The sequence below is a fragment of the Procambarus clarkii genome, chromosome 82, assembly GCF_040958095.1.
Source record: "Procambarus clarkii isolate CNS0578487 chromosome 82, FALCON_Pclarkii_2.0, whole genome shotgun sequence".
In the NCBI taxonomy this organism is placed as follows: domain Eukaryota; kingdom Metazoa; phylum Arthropoda; class Malacostraca; order Decapoda; family Cambaridae; genus Procambarus; species Procambarus clarkii.
In genome coordinates, this window is record NC_091231.1 from 1360478 (window position 1) to 1378745 (window position 18268).

Here is an 18268-nt window from a genome sequence, read left to right on the forward strand (position 1 = left end):
TGTGTGTGTGTGTGTGTGTGTGTGTGTGTGTGTGTGTGTGAGAGAGAGAGAGAGAGAGAGAGAGAGAGAGAGAGAGAGAGAGAGAGAGAGAGAGAGAGAGAGAGAGAGAGAGAGAGAGAGAGAGAGAGAGAGAGAGAGAGAGAGAGAGAGAGAGAGAGAGAGAGAGAGAGAGAGAGAGAGAGAGAGAGAGAGAGAGAGAGAGAGAGAGAGAGAGAGAGAGAGAGAGAGAGAGAGAGAGAGAGAGAGAGAGAGAGAGAGAGAGAGAGAGAGAGAGAGAGAGAGAGAGAGAGAGAGAGAGAGAGAGAGAGAGAGAGAGAGAGAGAGAGAGAGAGAGAGAGAGAGAGAGAGAGAGAGAGAGAGAGAGAGAGAGAGAGAGAGAGAGAGAGAGAGAGAGAGAGAGAGAGAGAGAGAGAGAGAGAGAGAGAGAGAGAGAGAGAGAGAGAGAGAGAGAGAGAGAGAGAGAGAGAGAGAGAGAGAGAGAGAGAGAGAGAGAGAGAGAGAGAGAGAGAGAGAGAGAGAGAGAGAGAGAGAGAGAGAGAGAGAGAGAGAGAGAGAGAGAGAGAGAGAGAGAGAGAGAGAGAGAGAGAGAGAGAGAGAGAGAGAGAGAGAGAGAGAGAGAGAGAGAGAGAGAGAGAGAGAGAGAGAGAGAGAGAGAGAGAGAGAGAGAGAGAGAGAGAGAGAGAGAGAGAGAGAGAGAGAGAGAGAGAGAGAGAGAGAGAGAGAGAGAGAGAGAGAGAGAGAGAGAGAGAGAGAGAGAGAGAGAGAGAGAGAGAGAGAGAGAGAGAGAGAGAGAGAGAGAGAGAGAGAGAGAGAGAGAGAGAGAGAGAGAGAGAGAGAGAGAGAGAGAGAGAGAGAGAGAGAGAGAGAGAGAGAGAGAGAGAGAGAGAGAGAGAGAGAGAGAGAGAGAGAGAGAGAGAGAGCGAGAGAGAATGAATAAGTAATTGAGAGACGGGTCAAAAAGAGCAGGGCTCAACCCCCACAAGGACATCTAGGTGAATACATTGTTGCGCGCACACAGACTAACATACATACGGGGCCTGATGGCTGTGTGGACAGTGCTCGTATTCGTAATCCTAGGGACTGGGGATCGATCTCCGGCGATGGTGGAAACAAATGGGCAGTTTCTTTCACTTCGATGCCCCTGTTAACCTAGCAGTAAACAGGTGCCTGGGAGGAAAAAAAAGTGCTCAGAACAGTACCATGGGGCACACCTTCGTATTGCCAAAAAGAGGCAGAGTGGGGTACCAAGCCTCATTCTAAAGGAACGAGAGAGGAAGCTTTAGAGGAAGAGAAGGAGATTACCACGAAGGCCAAAAGAACGAAGTTGGGACAGAATGTGGTATCTCCCGGTAGTGTCGTATGCCTTTTCCAGGTCAAAAACGATAGCAACAACAGAGGTCTTTGCAACAAAACCAGTACGAATATAGACCAAGTTCACCAAGACATCAGTCGTTTTGTGGCACTTACGAAAAGCAACTGAGAAGGGGAGAGGTGGTGATAGTGTTCCAAGAACCACATCAGATGGACACTGACCATACGTTCAAAAGTTTGTAAAACGCAACTCGTGAGGGCAATGGGGCGGAAGTCCTTAGGAAATGTCCCTAAAGACCCCGGTTTCCGAATAGGGAGAACAACTGCATCGAGCCAGTCTTCAGGGCCTGACGACGACTCCCAGACACGGTTATACAAATTCAGTAAATACCGAGACGCGCATGAATGTCATCTGAGCCCGCTGCCGTAGAACTGCAGACTGAAGTTCGTAGAGAGGGAGAGAGAGACGGGATCGTTATAGGAAAGTCAGAGAAGAGTGCGGAAATCTAAGGGAAGAGACTCAAGAATGGGTTTACAAAGGAAGGCAGAATTGGGGAAGATGCTAACAGAGCTAACAGTCGAAAAGTGGGAACCCAGTTCAGTCGTGATCGTCACTGGATCCGCCACAAAAGTACCACGAAGGTGAAGGACTGGTGAGACATATGGAACAAACTTACCCGCTATCTTGCGTATTTTCTTCCAGATCTGCGGCAGAGAAGTATCGGACGTAATGGTGGAGACATAAGATTTCCTACTCTCACTGTTAGCTGTACGGATGGTCCTATGGGCCACCGCACTCGCCTTCCAAAACAAAATAAAAGAATCAGCCGTCTGCCAGCGTCAGTGTTTCTTCCAGGCCGCACGCTTACAGCGGACAGCCCAAGCATAATCTACAATCCACCAGGGAACGCACTTCCCCGTGCCCCGGGAGGCAGAGCGAGGAATGGAGCGTCATGAGAAAGGAGGGCGGCTTGAGGGAGAGGCAGAGCGGAGAGGTCGAAAAGATTAGCATGGAGGGTGAATAGATTCAAGTCAGCCTCGGCAAACTGCCACCTAGGGAAGGAGAGAGGAGGGAGAAAAAGAGAAAAAGGTGACAAGGATGGGGAAATGGTCACTGTTATGGAGGCCATCAAGAACCCGCCAAGGGAAATCTAAGTAGAGAGAAAACAAGAAAAGAGAAAGATCAAGACAGGAGAGGGAGCTAGTGTGGGAGTCCACATGAGTGGATTCACCAGAATTCAGAAGAGACAGAGAAGAAGAGAGGACAAATGGTTCGAGAAGGCGGCCTCGGGTGTTTGTCAGAGCATCACCCCAGAGGGTATGCAGACGATTGAAATCACCCAACAGGAGCACCGGCTCTGGTAAGGAGTCCAACAGGTGTTTAAGATCAGGAAGAGAAAGTGGGACATTTGGGGGGATATAAATGGTAGACTGTATACCATTTACTCACAAAGATACGGGCCGCAGAACATTGGATATGCAATGGAAAAAGTAGGGGACACAAAGGGAATATCAGTATGAATCAAGAGAGCATTAGAGTTATGGGTCCGAGCAAAAGCTGGATGGGGGAAGAGAAAAGAATAACCACAGAAGTGACCAGGGCGAGCACCAAGTATCGGCTCCTGGAGACATACACAAGGCAGTGAAAACTGTTATCAGAATTTGGAGTTCATGGAAGTTGGTATAAAATCTACGAATATTCCATTGAAGAACAGACATTGTCAAAAGGAGAGAGAACAGGCACAGATAACAATGACAAAACAGAGGCAAAGACGAACACAGTACACTAAATTAGATCATGATCAGTGAAATCAGGGTTAGGGGGCATAGGTAAATTTAGCAATGAAGTAGTCAAGGGAGTGGGAGAACAGACAGACAGGGTCCGGAGCTAGAGGAGGTAATGGAGAAGGGCAGTCAAGGGAACCAGGGGGATGACCACGTTGAGTCTGTCCACAGACCGTGAGTGAGAGAGATGTGGCTTTGGCTGGCTGCCCACAGACCGTGAGTGTGAGAGATGTCACTTTGGCTGGCTACCCACAGACCGCGAGTGTGAGAGATGTCGCTTTGACTGGCTGTCCACAGACCGCGAGTATGCGAGATGTGGCTTTGTCTGGCTGTCCACAGACCGTGAGTGTGAGAGATGTCGCTTTGGCTGGCTACCCACAGACCGCGAGTGTGAGAGATGTCGCTTTGACTGGCTGTCCACAGACCGCGAGTATGCGAGATGTGGCTTTGTCTGGCTGTCCACAGACCACGAGTGTGCGAGATGTGGCTTTGTCTGGCTGTCCACAGACCGCGAGTGTGCGAGATGTGGCTTTGTCTGGCTGTCCACAGAGTGTGAGTGTGCGAGATGTGGCTTTGTCTGGCTGTCCACAGACTGTGAGTGTGCGAGATGTGGCTTTGTCTGGCTGTCCACAGACCGCGAGTGTGCGAGATGTGGCTTTGTCTGGCTGTCCACAGACCGCGAGTGAGAGAGATGTCGCTTTGTCTGGCTGTCCACAGACCGCGAGTGTGAGAGATGTCGCTTTGTCTGGCTGCCCACAGAATGGAAAATGTGCACTAAGTTTTTGTTAACATATATATTTGTTATTATGTATAAATTTAGAGATAATATATATGGATAAGGTAAAGGCGACATATACTCTCCTGGCAGTCACTACAGCAGGTTGTATCTGTGGCCACATGAGAGGAAACATTTGACTTGAACTCTGAAGTAAATTGATTACATAATTAGCTTCAAGATTAGACCGAGGTATACCAGAGCCTTTCATCAGGTTTGTGGTGTAAACAACGAGGGAGACGGAACAGTTAATTAACTTCTATGTCTTCCCACATTCTACTTTTACACACTCCTCTCTCTCTCTCTCTCTCTCTTTTAGTAACCAAGACTAGGGTTCACTAGGACTGTTGAGTGAGGTACCTAGTGAAACTGAAAGCAAGAGTTGATATCCTACCTCAGCTCATTTGAAGACTGCTCCTAGACACATTTATTTCATGAGAATGTACTTTGAAACTACCATATAAGGACCCTAGTGGAACGGCAAACAAAAACAGTAATCCTACCTCATCTAAGTTGAAACCTGCTCAGAGAGACCCATTTATTTCACGAACCTATGATATGCATCATTAGGAATACACTTTCCTAACACTTCTGGGAGACAGAAGAGTTAGAGGGGACATGATCACCACATACAAGATTCTCAGAGGAATTGATAGGGTAGATAAAGACAGACTTTTTAACACAAGGGGCACACGCACTAGGGGACACAGGTGGAAATTGAGTGCCCAAATGAGCCATAGAGACGTTAGAAAGAATTTTTTCAGTGTCAGAGTAGTAGACAAATGGAATGCATTAGGAAGTGATGTGGTGGAGGCTGACTCCATACACAGCTTCCAAGTGTAGATATGATAGAGCCCAATAGGCTCACGAACCTGTACACCTGTTGATCGACGGTTGAGAGGCGGGACCAAAGAGCCAGAGCTCAACCCCCGCAAGCACAATTAGGTGAGTACTTTATTCATTACATAACAATCATATAAGGAACAGGATGAACTAGTAGCCAACTGTGTGCCAGAGCCTTCATGTGATCAGTTGACCTGATCGCCCGTGTGTCAACCTGTTCAGTGAACAAGTTCAAGATGTGTGTCAGCCTAGGAATGAAAGATCGCTGATGGAGTGATGTTCTTGAGAAAGGCAGTTTCAACATAAGACTGTTGAAGATTGAGAGCCTTGTGTTATGGATTCCAACTACTGGCAGTCCACAAAGTTGGGCCAGGTGCAGAACTTTGAAAATGTTGACCTTGTACATAACACTACGTCCACCAACATCGCATGTGTGGGAAGGAGAACGGGTGGATGAAGTAGAGGGGAGCATGTGTGGGGGGAGAGGAGGGGTGGATGAAGTAGAAGGGAGCATGTGTGGGGGAGGGGAGGGGGGAGGATGAAGTAGAGATGATCATGACCGAGGAAGGACACCTGTAGGCTGGTTTAGTTAAGCAGTCTTACTCCCACTTGCACAAGTCCTCCCTCCCACCACATCTTAGTACAAAGCTGTACATTACTATACATTCAACCACCACTTCATTACCACCAGCGTGTGCAACAAAAAGTACAAAAAAAAAAAAAAAAAAAAAAAAATACATTTATACATTACAAATAATTCTAATAACCCACCAAAATCATTGTTTGTATATTATTTATGTGACTAAATATGCATAAACATACTGTAAGTAATTATCAAAAGAAGGCACCAAACCGGGAAGGCACCATCAACCAGCGGAATAATCAGAGGGCGCTAAATATCACCAAGGATGCCAATACGAGAACAAAAACGCATAAGGCGAACGATATCAAAAGTATCCGAGTCACCAAGAATTCTATTGAGGGACAGGTGACTACGAGGGGCGGTCGGAAAGCATGACACACGCTCGTCCTGGAAGTCAGGACATTCAAGGAGGACATGCACGCCCGTAGGAGGGACAATGCAACTAGGACAATAAGGAGCAGGGCGGCACTCCATCAAGTGACCATGGGTTAAGCGAGTATGGCCAATACGCAACCTCGCCAGAGCTGTTTCCCACCGCCGGTTACGGTGGGAGGAGGACGGCCACGAGGAAACACAACATTTAAGAGAACGTAGTTTGTTACCAGTAACAGCCGACCAAGAAGCCTGCCAACAGGCAAGGATGGAGGAATGGATAACTGGGTAAAAGTCGGAATACGGAATGCCTTTACGAGAGATGGGACAAGAGCGGACAGCTTCCTTGGCGGCAGCATCCGCACGCTCATTTAAAGACACACCAATATGGCTGGGAACCCAACAAAACTCAACCGACTTAAATTTACTGTGAACAAGAAACAGCCAATGCTGGATCTCGACAACTACTGGATGAACCGGATTAAAGGACCCCGAGAGCCATGAGGGCACTACGAGAGTCAACAACAATAACTACAAAGGAAGACTGACAATGAGAAAGCAGGAGACGAAGAGCATAGAGAATAGCATAAAGTTCCGCTGTAAAGATGCTAGTCTCCGGAGGTAAGCGACACATATAAGTGCGATCGGGAAAAACAACAGAGTAGCCAACACGGTCCGCAGACTTAAACCCATCGGTGAAGACAGAAACGGAGTGGGAGTGAGAAGAAAAGTGCTCAAGGAAAAGGTGTTTTAGAACCGAAGGAGGGGTAAAAGCTTTAGTGATGTGGGTCAAGGATATACAAAACTGCGGAAGGGGGACTCTCCACGGGGGCAAAGAAGGAACAACACGAGGAGAAACATTAGAAATACGAACGGAAAGAGAATTCTGCAAGCGAGATAGCTGGACAGAAAGAGGGAAGTGGTGAAGAGGAACAGGAACCGCAGGAGAGGTATAAGTTTAAGCACGACAGAGGCGAGAGGAAGGATGTTGTAAGGACCTCGCAAGATAGCGAAGATAGTAGCGATCACGGTGGTCCTGGAGAGACAGGAAGCCAGTGTCAACATACAAGCTAAGGACGGGAGTCGAACGAAAGGCACCAGAACTGAGGCGCAACCCAGTATGGTGCAAAACATCAAAACGGCAAAGAGTAGAAGGAGAAGCAGACGAGTAAGCAGGGCAACCATAATCGAGCTTAGACAGGACGAGAGAGGAATGTAAAGCAAGGAGAGTGCGCCTATCTGCTCCCCAAGAAGTATGGGACAATACCCGAAGGAGGGAAAGGGCCTTAGAGCACCCAACACGGAGGTAAGAGATATGGGGAGACCAAGACAAACGAGTGTCAAGGAATAACCCCAAAAGCCTTGCGGAATCTTTGTACTCAAGGGGGTGACCATAAAGTGACAAAGAGGGACGAAGAACGACCCGTTTCCGAGAAAGTTATGGCACAAGTCTTAGAAGTAGATAACTTGAAGCCATGATCGGTGGCCCAAGACGACACGGCATCAATCGCAAGTTGAAGCCGGTGCTGAAGGAGCGGCGAATCATCACCCTGACAGCAAAGGGTAAGATCATCGACATAGAGAGCGGAGAAGATGCCTGAAGGAAGAGAGGAAAGAAGACCATTGAGGGCAACCAGAAAAAAGAGTAATGCTCAGAACACTACCCTGGGGCACACCTTCGTATTGCTGAAAAGAGGCAGAGAGAGCGGTACCAAGTCGCACCCGAAAGGAACGACGAGAGGGGAAGCTGCGGAGAAAGAGAGGGAGATGACCACGAAGGCCAAAAGAATGAAGTTGAGATAGAATATGATACCGCCAAGTGGTAAGCCTTTTCCAGGTCAAAAAGGACGCCAACAATGGAGGTCTTCGCAGCAAAAGCAGTACGAATATAGACCTCCAAGTTCACCAGGACATCTGTCGTGCTGCGGCACTTGCGGAAACCAAACTGAGAAGGGAAGAGGAGGTGATGGTGTTCCAGGAACCACATCTGACGACCGTTAACCATACATTCAAAGAGTTTGCAGACACAACTTGTGAGGGCAATAGGGCGAAAGTCCTTAGGGGAAGTTCCCAGAGACCCTGGTTTGCGAACAGGGAGGACAACGGCATCGAGCCAGTCCTTAGGGACTGACGACGACTCCCAGATCCGATTATACAGACTCCGTAAATACTGAGACGTGCACCGAGGGAGATGGCGAAGCATCTCATAATGAATACCATCAGAGCCCGCCGCCGTAGAACCGCAGAGGGCCAGGGCAGAATGAAGATCAGAGAGAGAGAGAAGGGATCGTTATAGGGAAGTCGAAGACGTGTGCAGAAATCTAAAGTACGAGACTCAAGGACAGGTTTACGAAGAAGGAAAGATTGGGGAAGATGAAGACCAGAGCTAACAGAAGAAAAGTGGGAACCCAGTTCAGTAGCAACCTGCAACGGGTCCGCCACAAGAGTACCACGGAGGTGAAGGACCGGTGAAACATCGGGAACGAACTTACCCGCTATCTTGCGGATACGCTTCCAGATCTGTGGCAGAGGACTTTCGGACGTAATGGTGGAGACAAAGATGCCCAACATTCACGTTCAGCTGTACGGATGGCCCTACGGGCCACTGCACTCGCTTTCCGAAAGAAAAGAAAAGAATCGGCCGTCTGCCGACGGGGGTGCCTCTTCCAGGCTGCACGCTTACAGCGGACAGCCCGAGCACAGTCTGCATTCCACCAGGGAACGTACTTCCGTGGACCCCGAGGAAGAGCGAGGAATAGAGCGGAGGGCAGCGTCGAAGACAGTGTCATGAAAAAGGAGGAGAGCGCGAGGGAGAGGCAGAAGGGAGAGGTCAGAGAGAGCAGCACTGAGGGTAAACAGGTTCCAGTTCGCTTTAGCAAACTGCCACCTAGGGAAGGACGAAAAAGAGAAAAAGGAAACAAGGATGGGGAAATGGTCACTGCCATGGAGGTCATCAAGAACCTGCCACGTGAAATCTAAGCAAAGAGAAAGATCAAGACAGGAAAGAGTGCGAGTCCGAGAGTCCAAATGAGTGGGCTCACCAGAATTCAGAAGAGACAGGGAAGAAGAGAGGATAAATGGCTCGAGAAGGCGCCCTCGGGTATTCGTCAGAATATCACCCCAAAGAGAATGACGACAATTGAAGTCACCCAGCAGGAGCACAGGCTCCGGCAAGGAGTCCAGTAGGTGTCTCAGATCAGGAAGAGAAAGCGGGACACTCGGGGGGAGATAAATGGAACAAACTGTGTACCATTTCCCCACAAAGATACGAGCAGCAGAACAATGGAGAGGCGAAGAAAAAGTAAGGGGACAAAGGGAACATCAGAGCGAATCAAGAGAGCAGAAGAATTAGGAGCCCCAACAACAGCTGGGGGGGGGGGGAAAGAAAGGAATAGCCACGAAAGCGACCAGGATGAGCACCAAGCATCGGCTCCTGGAGACAGACACAAAGGGGCAAAAACCGCGAAATTAGAAGTTGGAGTTCGAGGAAATTGGCGTAATAACCTCGAACGTTCCATTGAAGAATAGACATCGACGAGAAGAGAAAGGACAACAACAGAGAACAAAGAAGAAACAAAGGCGAAAGAGCAACATAGTACGTTAAAGATGATCAGGGTCGGGATCAGGGTCAGCAAAGTCAGGGTTAGGGGGCATGGGTAAACTGAGCAAAGATGGAGGGAAGGAAGCAGGAGAACAGACCAGAGGTGGGCGGGCGGTGTCTGGAGGAGGAAACAACGGAGAGGAGCAGTCAAGGACAGCAGCAGGAAGAGGGGGGAATAGAAAGAGGAGAGTGCACCTCAGCAAGGGCAGCAACCGAGAGGGAAGCGGGGGCCAAAGAAACCTCCATAGCAGGAACATGGGGCACAACCACTGAAATGGGAGGGGAAGGAGCAATAGAGCCAGTAGTAGGGGCCGAGGAAGAAAGCGAAGCCTTCTTACCCGCTGGGGAGGAGGAAGGAGAGGAGCCAGGCTTACGCTTCTGACTTAGAGAGACCGGTGTCCCAGCAACTACGTACCAGGCAACGGATTCCAGCGTCTCAACCGGAGAAGCTGAACGAGAGCACACACGATGGCCGGAAGGAGAGCGAAGGATATCAGCCTGCATCGACAGGCGGCGGGAAGAGTCAATAGAGGGAGGAGAAGGATGGGAAGGAGGATCGGAGGGAGACGAGGAAGAAGACACAGGAGACATGACAGACCGGGTAGAAAGAAGGGGAACCCCAGACTGAGGACCAGGAGGGGGACCCTACGGGACAGAACTCAAAGGAACAGAGGAGGGGGCAGTGGGCGTATCAGGGTCCAAGGCCCGGAAACGGCTGTGAGTCTGAGGAAGGTGGGAAGGACGAGGAGAGGAAGAGTGCAACACGAGAGCATAAGAGACGTTAGCATAAGGCGGGAGCCGGCAAACCTGGCGCCTCGCCTCGGGAAAAGATATACGCTCCCGGTGCTTCAAGATGAGGACGGCCGCCTCAAGCTTGTAATGGATACAGGTACGGGAGAAGGTAGGATGGGCCTCACCACAGTTGAGGCAGCGAGCCTGGGAAGAAGTGCACTCCGACTTAGAGTGGCCTTCGCCCCCACACAAAGGACAGAGAGAGACAGTCCCAGAGCACCGGAGGGCACCATGCCCAAACCTCCAGCACTTGTTACAGACCCTAGGAGAAGGAATGTACTCCTGGACAGAGCACCTGGCACCAGCAAGAATGACAGAGGGTGGAAGGGTCCTACCATCAAAGGTAATCTTCACAACCCAAAGGGGTTGACGGCGACGCCCACGAGGGGGACGAGTAAACGAGTCTACCTGGAGGACAGAATGGCCTTGGGCATCAAGGATATGCCGAATATCATTGTGGCAGTCCTGCAGATTCCGAACACCAGTCGCAACATGGGGCAGAAGGAGAATAGTGCCAACACTGGCATTCAACCGAGCGTTCTTTGAGACCCGAACAAGGATCTTGCCAAGGCAGGATAAGGCAACCAAGCGCGAAGCTGCATCCTTAGAAGGAGCAGCAATGACACACGTACCAAGACGAGTGGGGTTGAAGGTAACAGAGGCATCCACGGAATCAACAAGATGCCGATGGAGGGAGAAATCATCAGGAGGCACAGAATCAGGAGGGAGATCAAAGTATTTGGCCCATGAAGTGGGACCAAACAAGGCCTGATACGCATCAGTACGGGAAGGAATCAAGCGAGTGCGGCCGTGGTGCTGATGGCGTTGAGAACCCCCAGAGAGAGAGGGGATAAAAGGCGCAGTAGTCATAACGAGAGACTTAGCCGCACCAGGGGACGAAGTGGTCACCACTGGGGGCTTGAGGCTCGACCCAACCACAGAGGAGGGAGGGAAGCTGGGGGAAGATGTCAGGATGGTCAAAGGAGGAGCAAGGTTGGGGCTCAACGCAGCGGGGGCTACAGAGCCCGGTCTTCCAATATAAGCCGATTAGGGGGCTTGGTTGCCCACCCCATGAGCCTGAGAGGGTACAACAGAAACATTCATCGACATACAGACGAAGAGAGAAATTCATCCACGAATGTGTCCCCATACCCACCATGGAGCCCAATTAGAGGCAGGACACCCAACAGGAAGCTATCGCCGATCATGCCAGGGCCCCCTATGGGTGCGTCGTGAGTATACGCCCAACAAACGCCACCTTAAGAACCGTCAGTCCGTAGAGATCAGGTTCAGCGACGAAAGGGGGATTGACAATAAAAGGTTCCCCTCGCTCGAGACGTCGGGTACTACAGTTCTATGGGTGCAAGAGTATGCCTCCTCAGGCACCCGGGCATTAAAATAGAAGAAGTCCAAAGGAATAACCAAAACAAGCAAAAGGTCGGCAGGAAACTACAAGCAGATAGGAGAAGAGGGGGCAGAAAAATGAAACATAAGGAAAAGGAAAAGCGATCCGGCACAATTAGATAAGACAGCAGCAGGAGTGCAAGGCCACAAAAGGACAGAGGACTGTCCCAGGGAGCATCACACTCCAGCAGCCGTCTACTAAGCCCCCTCACTGCGCCAACGGGCTGGATGGGGAGGGAGAAACATACTCAAAAAAATTCAGAAACCTGGATTGAAATATGGATTAGGTCTGGAGCTATTTAATATGAATTTTTTAGGGTTTCCTGTATACAGAACTTGCAATCATTGATACAGTGATGTAGATAAAACAAAGTGCACTTTATTCCATTTTTGTAGTGGGAGTGATGCCTAACTTTATTAAGCAATTGACCAAGAATCATATATTTGCATTATACCTCATGATATGATATCAAAAGGTTTATCTTTGCCTACTCAATATTACAAAATATACAGCAGTCTTTTAAAGAACAAATAAACATCAAACAAACTTCATGATGGTTTAATGCCATACAAAAAACCCATATATTGAATTGCTAAACTATATTTTCACAAAAAACAAAGATGCTAAAGAAAATGCAATTTAAACAGGGATCACAAAATAATAAGTTAAAAGAATAGTTGCAGCCTATAACCATTTATATCTGCCCTATTTTATATAAATTCTAAGATATGTGAGATCCTTGAAATTTAATGAAATGATTTAAGATGCAAGACATCTAAAGGTCAAAAGTGATGTCAGGTTAACACTGTGAACTCAATGTCTTGGTGATTAAGAGATGCAGTGAATGCTGGCTTGAGCAAAATGAAAATGTTGGTGAAATGAAATTGAATCTAACATATAAGATTAAATAATATTGGGGGTTGGTGACTATAATATAAGCATTAAATATAATACTGAAAAGATATAAAGTAAAATAAGGAACACCCTCAAGGTCACAATAATTGTGTAAATTATAGATTGTGTAAATACACTAATGATACCAATCCTTTCTCGACCAAAATACTGCATAAAGTGATGACTACAACAAATTCAGAGCTCATCAGTCATCAATTACTTGGGGGGGGGGGAATCCATACAGCCTTAGATATCAGTTTTCAAGATTGTGTCTAGATTACAAATCAAACAAAAGTTCACTATACATCACCATAAAGCTTGTTTCATCCAAACCTGGATAAAAAACACAAATGGACCACTGCTTAAATTCTGCCTTGAAACATAGCATACAAAATTGGTATTCCAATAAAGGCTACCAATACATGATAATCAATGCTGAGGAATGTGTGTTTCAATTAAGAAGTTAATCTCTCTATGCATTATTAAGATATTGTCTAAAAACAGTGAGAGAAAACAAAGAAAATAGTACACATAAAACATTTCTCATAACAAAATTGTAAAGGGCTAAATTTCTAATGAGGTTTTTCCAAATTTAGTGGCCAAAAACCTGTCCAAACATTGACTTTAAATGACACACAAAGGCAAGTAACATCCCAGACATGTTAGTGAGGTCCCAGTAACATCCCAGACATGTTAGTGAGGTCCCAGTAACATCCCAGACCATGTTAGTGAGGTCCCAGTAACATCCCAGACATGTTAGTGAGGTCCCAGTAACATCCCAGACCATGTTAGTGAGGTCCCAGTAACATCCCAGACCATGTTAGTGAGGTCCCAGTAACATCCCAGACATGTTAGTGAGGTCCCAGTAACATCTCAGTCATGTTAGTGAGGTCCCAGTAACATCCCAGACCATGTTAGTGAGGTCCCAGTAACATCCCAGACATGTTAGTGAGGTCCCAGTAACATCCCAGACATGTTAGTGAGGTCCCAGGAACATCCCAGACCATGTTAGTGAGGTCCCAGTAGCATCCCAGATCATGTTAGTGAGGTCCCAGTAACATCCCAGACCATGTTAGTGAGGTCCCAGTAACATCCCAGACATGTTAGTGAGGTCCCAGTAACATCCCAGACCATGTTAGTGAGGTCCCAGTAACATCCCAGACCATGTTAGTGAGGTCCCAGTAACATCCCAGACATGTTAGTGAGGTCCCAGAAACATCCCAGACCATGTTAGTGAGGTCCCAGTAACATCCCAGACATGTTAGTGAGGTCCCAGAAACATCCCAGACCATGTTAGTGAGGTCCCAGTAACATCCCAGACCATGTTAGTGAGGTCCCAGTAGCATCCCAGATCATGTTAGTGAGGTCCCAGTAACATCCCAGACCATGTTAGTGAGGTCCCAGTAACATCCCAGACCATGTTAGTGAGGTCTCTAATAACAAATGTCGACAAACAAAATTAAATATCAGTACAGTATTTATTGGTAAGAAAGGTTTGAAAACATTTTCATGAACTGAACATTACTTCGACAATAGACGTGCCCACATAACTGTCGGGCCATTTACAATAAATTAAGTTGATAATATATATAGCCAAACAAATCAACAAAACTGCCAATAAACTAATAGGCATCACATGAAATAAGAGCAATGACTTAAATATCACAAATAATGAGTGGGAAACTCCCCATACGACAAACTGAATTGTAAGGAATGAATATTAATATTAGTGCAGAGTTTTTTTTCCAAATCTGGCACAAATATTACTCCACCCATCACTTGGTTCCATGAAAACCACTTACAAGGAAGGAGTTTATGGGGGGGGGAGAGGGAGGGGGGGGAGGAGAGGGAGGGGGGGGGGAGGAGAGGGAGGGGGGGGGAGAGAGGAGTGGGGATATAGAGGTAGCAGCAAGTACTAATGCAAACACTGAAATATCAACACTTCTACCTTTAGGCTACAGCATAAAATTGCTCACCTGTGAATATGGCAGTGTAGGTGAATGGTTGATGATACTGGCAGTGACACATATGTTAACAGTATTTAGTAATATTCATCTGATTGTTCCCTAACCTAATACCTTGAGCAAGGGTAGCAAAATAGCAGGACACAGGCAGATTGATCACCAATTATGAAGAACATGAAGAATGACTTTCAAGACTTTATGATACAGTGGCTTAAACATTAATGAATGTGTGCAAGGTATGATATTTCATAAATTATTTATGGTATAATGAATAATTCTGGTATCAGTGTTCCTACATGCAGATGAAATCTTCATAATTACTGATTCTCACACTAAAATGATCAAGAAATAGAAAAAGACCAAAGTCCTCAGCTCTGTGCAACACTATAAGACTATTAAATTAATGAAAATATTTTGGTTGCAAAATAATCAGGTACCTAACAGACCACTAATCTGTTGTAAATATATTATAGAGAATCACTTAACCTATAGCACATACACCTTTAGAACTTTGGTAATACTGCAAAACCATTAAAACTCAAATCTAAAATATAATATTACACATCTCTGTATTTTGAAAATTAGAACTTCAAACACTCTTTATATTATAATAAAGAAAATACCAAGAATATTTTTATACAATGCTTGTTAAATAAAACATGGAAAATTCTACCCCCAGTATTTCATAGTGAAATAGGCAGTACACACGAGTCTTGAGAATCTACGTCAAGAGCACAACACTTTCATGCCCGGCATATACTCCAGCTTACAATCCCACACACTCAGCTCTTCTTGTGGAATTGTGTAAAACGCCTAATTTCAGCTTCAGTATCCTAGAAAAAAACATTTATATAAATAGTAAGTCAATAATATTGAACAGTTGGCACAAACACGTGAGCACTAGCTCTTGGGCCCTGCCTCATAGATATTGAATTTGGTACATTTATATCTCCACATGTTCTACTGTACTCGACAGAAGCATGGGCCACCCTACTTGAGGCAGTGCATATTTATTGCATAAAAAGAGTAATAGTTTTGTGGGTGAAATATGAGAGACAGAAGTTAGCTCCGGGTACATGACGTCAAAAGAGGTTCCCTGGCTTCCCGGAGGCACACAGCTGGTCGGCTGATTTGGCCTCCGGGCATTCAAAGTGAGTGGTTATGCGTGACCATGTCCTACTCTGGCACCCTGCCATCTGTTATTGCAATAAACAGTGGTGTTGGTGGTATTGTTATGGCAACCACCAAGGAACTAAGCTAAAAAACATTGCTCAGATTATTGCTTCAACCCTTGACTGGAACTAATCATACTGCATATGATTTTGGTCTAATTACCTGCACAATGCACACTGTATATACAATATACTGTTAAAGTACCACATAAAGTTTAAAAGTCCTGTGGCTACACAAGGTTCACATCAGCTGCCTGAGGGCCCCAGTAAACAGACGCCATTTAAATTAAAAATCATGGGTACCATTCCTGGGTTTGAAGGCCTTAGTACTTTGTGACCAACCAAGGCTGGCACATGCAGCATGAGCTAACAGCACTGCTGTTCAGCTTGTGACCACAACATTGCTTACAAATGTAAACACATATATGTAACAGCTATTATTTAACGATGACAGTATTACAAATGAACCTGTGATAAAGGCTGAAAAAAAAAGTTCAGATATCAGTGAACACAATGATGTTTATTGTGGAAAATTATTTATTTGCAGGATTTAGTGATCAGGATTCTGATAATAGCAGCATTGTGATGAGAATTAGCGATGTGCATAGCATGCTGTGAGGAGCAATGTTGGTGAGGGGAGAGGGAGGTGGCATTGTCAGCTGGCTAGTGTATGACTTGTCAGTGTATGGTGGCCACTATGCTGTTTGGACACCATACCAGCTTAGTTGTACGGTTATGATGAACAAAACATGATACTTGTATATATAAAATGTGTAGAGTATAGTGTAATAAAAATATTCTTTTATTGTTTGATGAACATAGTTGAATAACTAATATGCTCACCATACTTTTGAGTACAGCAATGGTTCTCACATTATATAAATATATCAGACCACACACTATTGAATAATATTAATGCAAAAACAAAGACAGAAACAAATCAATCATAAACATTGAAATAATTGGGTCATCTCTGTGGAACACCACAAAGAAAGACTTCAGGTGGCTGGTCTTCTCCAGCCAAGTGATGGCTCGGCTGGAGGAGATCTGCCCCGGACGTGTACTTTTCAGTGCCTGTATCTTGCTAGACTTCCTCGCCATATTCTGGGCAAAATATGTCCCCTACGATTTCCCCCCCCCCCCCCCATGATAAGAAAGGGAAAACTACTTCCTTCTCTTCTTCCTTCAAACGAGGAAAGAAGAAAACTTCCTTCTACTAACAATGTTAGTAGAAGGAATTTTTTTCTTGTGCACAGCTTTGTTGTCAGCTATTAATAGCTGCGCTGCCCAAGGGTTAAAGCAATGATCTGAGCAATGGGTTTTAGCTTAGTTCATTGGTGGGTGCCATAACAATAATATAATACCACCAGCATCACTGTTAATTGCAATAATAGATGGCAAGGTGCCAGAGTAGGACGCACAACATAACTACTTGCTATAAATGATCTGGCCAAATCAGCCTACCAGTTATGTGCCTCCAGGAAACCGAGAACCCCGGACATCATGTACCTGCCATTAACTTATGTAGAAACCAACTGCTCAACCAGAAACCATAACACAAAATGACTGACTCAGAGCATCCCATGCTCACTAAACTCCACAACAAAAAGCCATCCTGCAGCCACCATCTGACAAATTCCAACCTTTTAAAAAGCAAAGCCAACAAGGGCAGACCTGGCAAAGAAGGATGCCAAAGTGACCAAAGACACGCTACGTTGAACAGGAGAGGAAGAGGGGAAACACGTGGAACCACCGAACACCTTCAAAGAAAGCCCCCAAACTGTCTCCATCCTCAAAGTCATACAGAGGAGTAAAAAAAAAACCCATGCACTGCTCAGGGTGCAGCTCTCTCACAGGAGTATGGCACTTTCAGAGACAGCCCATCCGAACTCACTTGGGAAAATAACCCTGGCTAAGCAGAGGCAACAACAGCAAACATCCAGAAATAATTACTCTAGACATGTGATTATCTTGAGTTGATTTCGGGGCTTTAGTGTCCCCGCAGCTCGGTCCTCGACCAGGCCTCCACCCCCAAGAAGCAGCCTGTGACAGCTGACTAACTCCCAGGTACCTATTTACTGCTAGGTAACAGGGGCATAGAGTGAAAGAAACTTAGCCCATCGTTTCTCGCTGGCGCCCGGGATCGAACCCAGGACCACATGATCACGTGTCCAACGTGCTGTCCGCTCGGCTGGCCGGCTCCCTGATGTGCAGTTCTAGGTGAACAGTTTATCAGTTACATACAAGAAATTGGGGTATAATAAAACATGCTTTGTGAAGCAAACACTAAAGAACATATATACAAGCAAATGATCCCCGCGGCACAAAAACAATGTCCATGATGGACAACTGTTATCTGAATAACCTGGACTCGAAGAGATGACAGGAATGAGGTGTAACCATATCAAATGTGCATGCCAAACAAAATGAGCGAGGTTCAAGGGTAATGAGAGGGAAGATGTACATTCCCCCTAGTGGTGCACAAGTGCAACTAACAACACAACTGCTTCATGACTGCATGATTAATTAAGTCTCTCGGCTTTGTACTTTTCTTTGCTATGCTTTGGTTATCTTGCTGTTTGTATGTTTTAGTTTACTCACCTTCCAGTTTCCAGTAGGCTTACAATAACTTATAAGAGCCTGGCACTGACTCAAGTGGGTGGAACTGTCTACGTAGTTAGCATTAAGGAGCCTTCCAAAATACCAGGACA

At 46.3% G+C, this 18268-nt stretch overlaps 1 protein-coding gene across 18 annotated transcripts in view; it reads right to left on the reverse strand.

The window, feature by feature from the left end:
* Window positions 1–12069: 12069 nt before the first annotated feature.
* LOC123764254 (ATPase family AAA domain-containing protein 2) overlaps window positions 12070–18268 on the reverse strand; it is a 184430-nt gene continuing 178231 nt past the window's right edge. For 17 of the 18 annotated variants that reach the window (XM_069315765.1, XM_069315763.1, XM_069315762.1 and 14 more), the window contains one exon: window positions 12070–15218. In XM_069315765.1, coding sequence (XP_069171866.1) covers window positions 15168–15218 — 51 coding nt within the window. In that variant the 3' untranslated portion in view covers window positions 12070–15167. The remainder of the gene's footprint in view (window positions 15219–18268) is intronic. The other variant, XM_069315777.1, reaches the window with a different exon arrangement.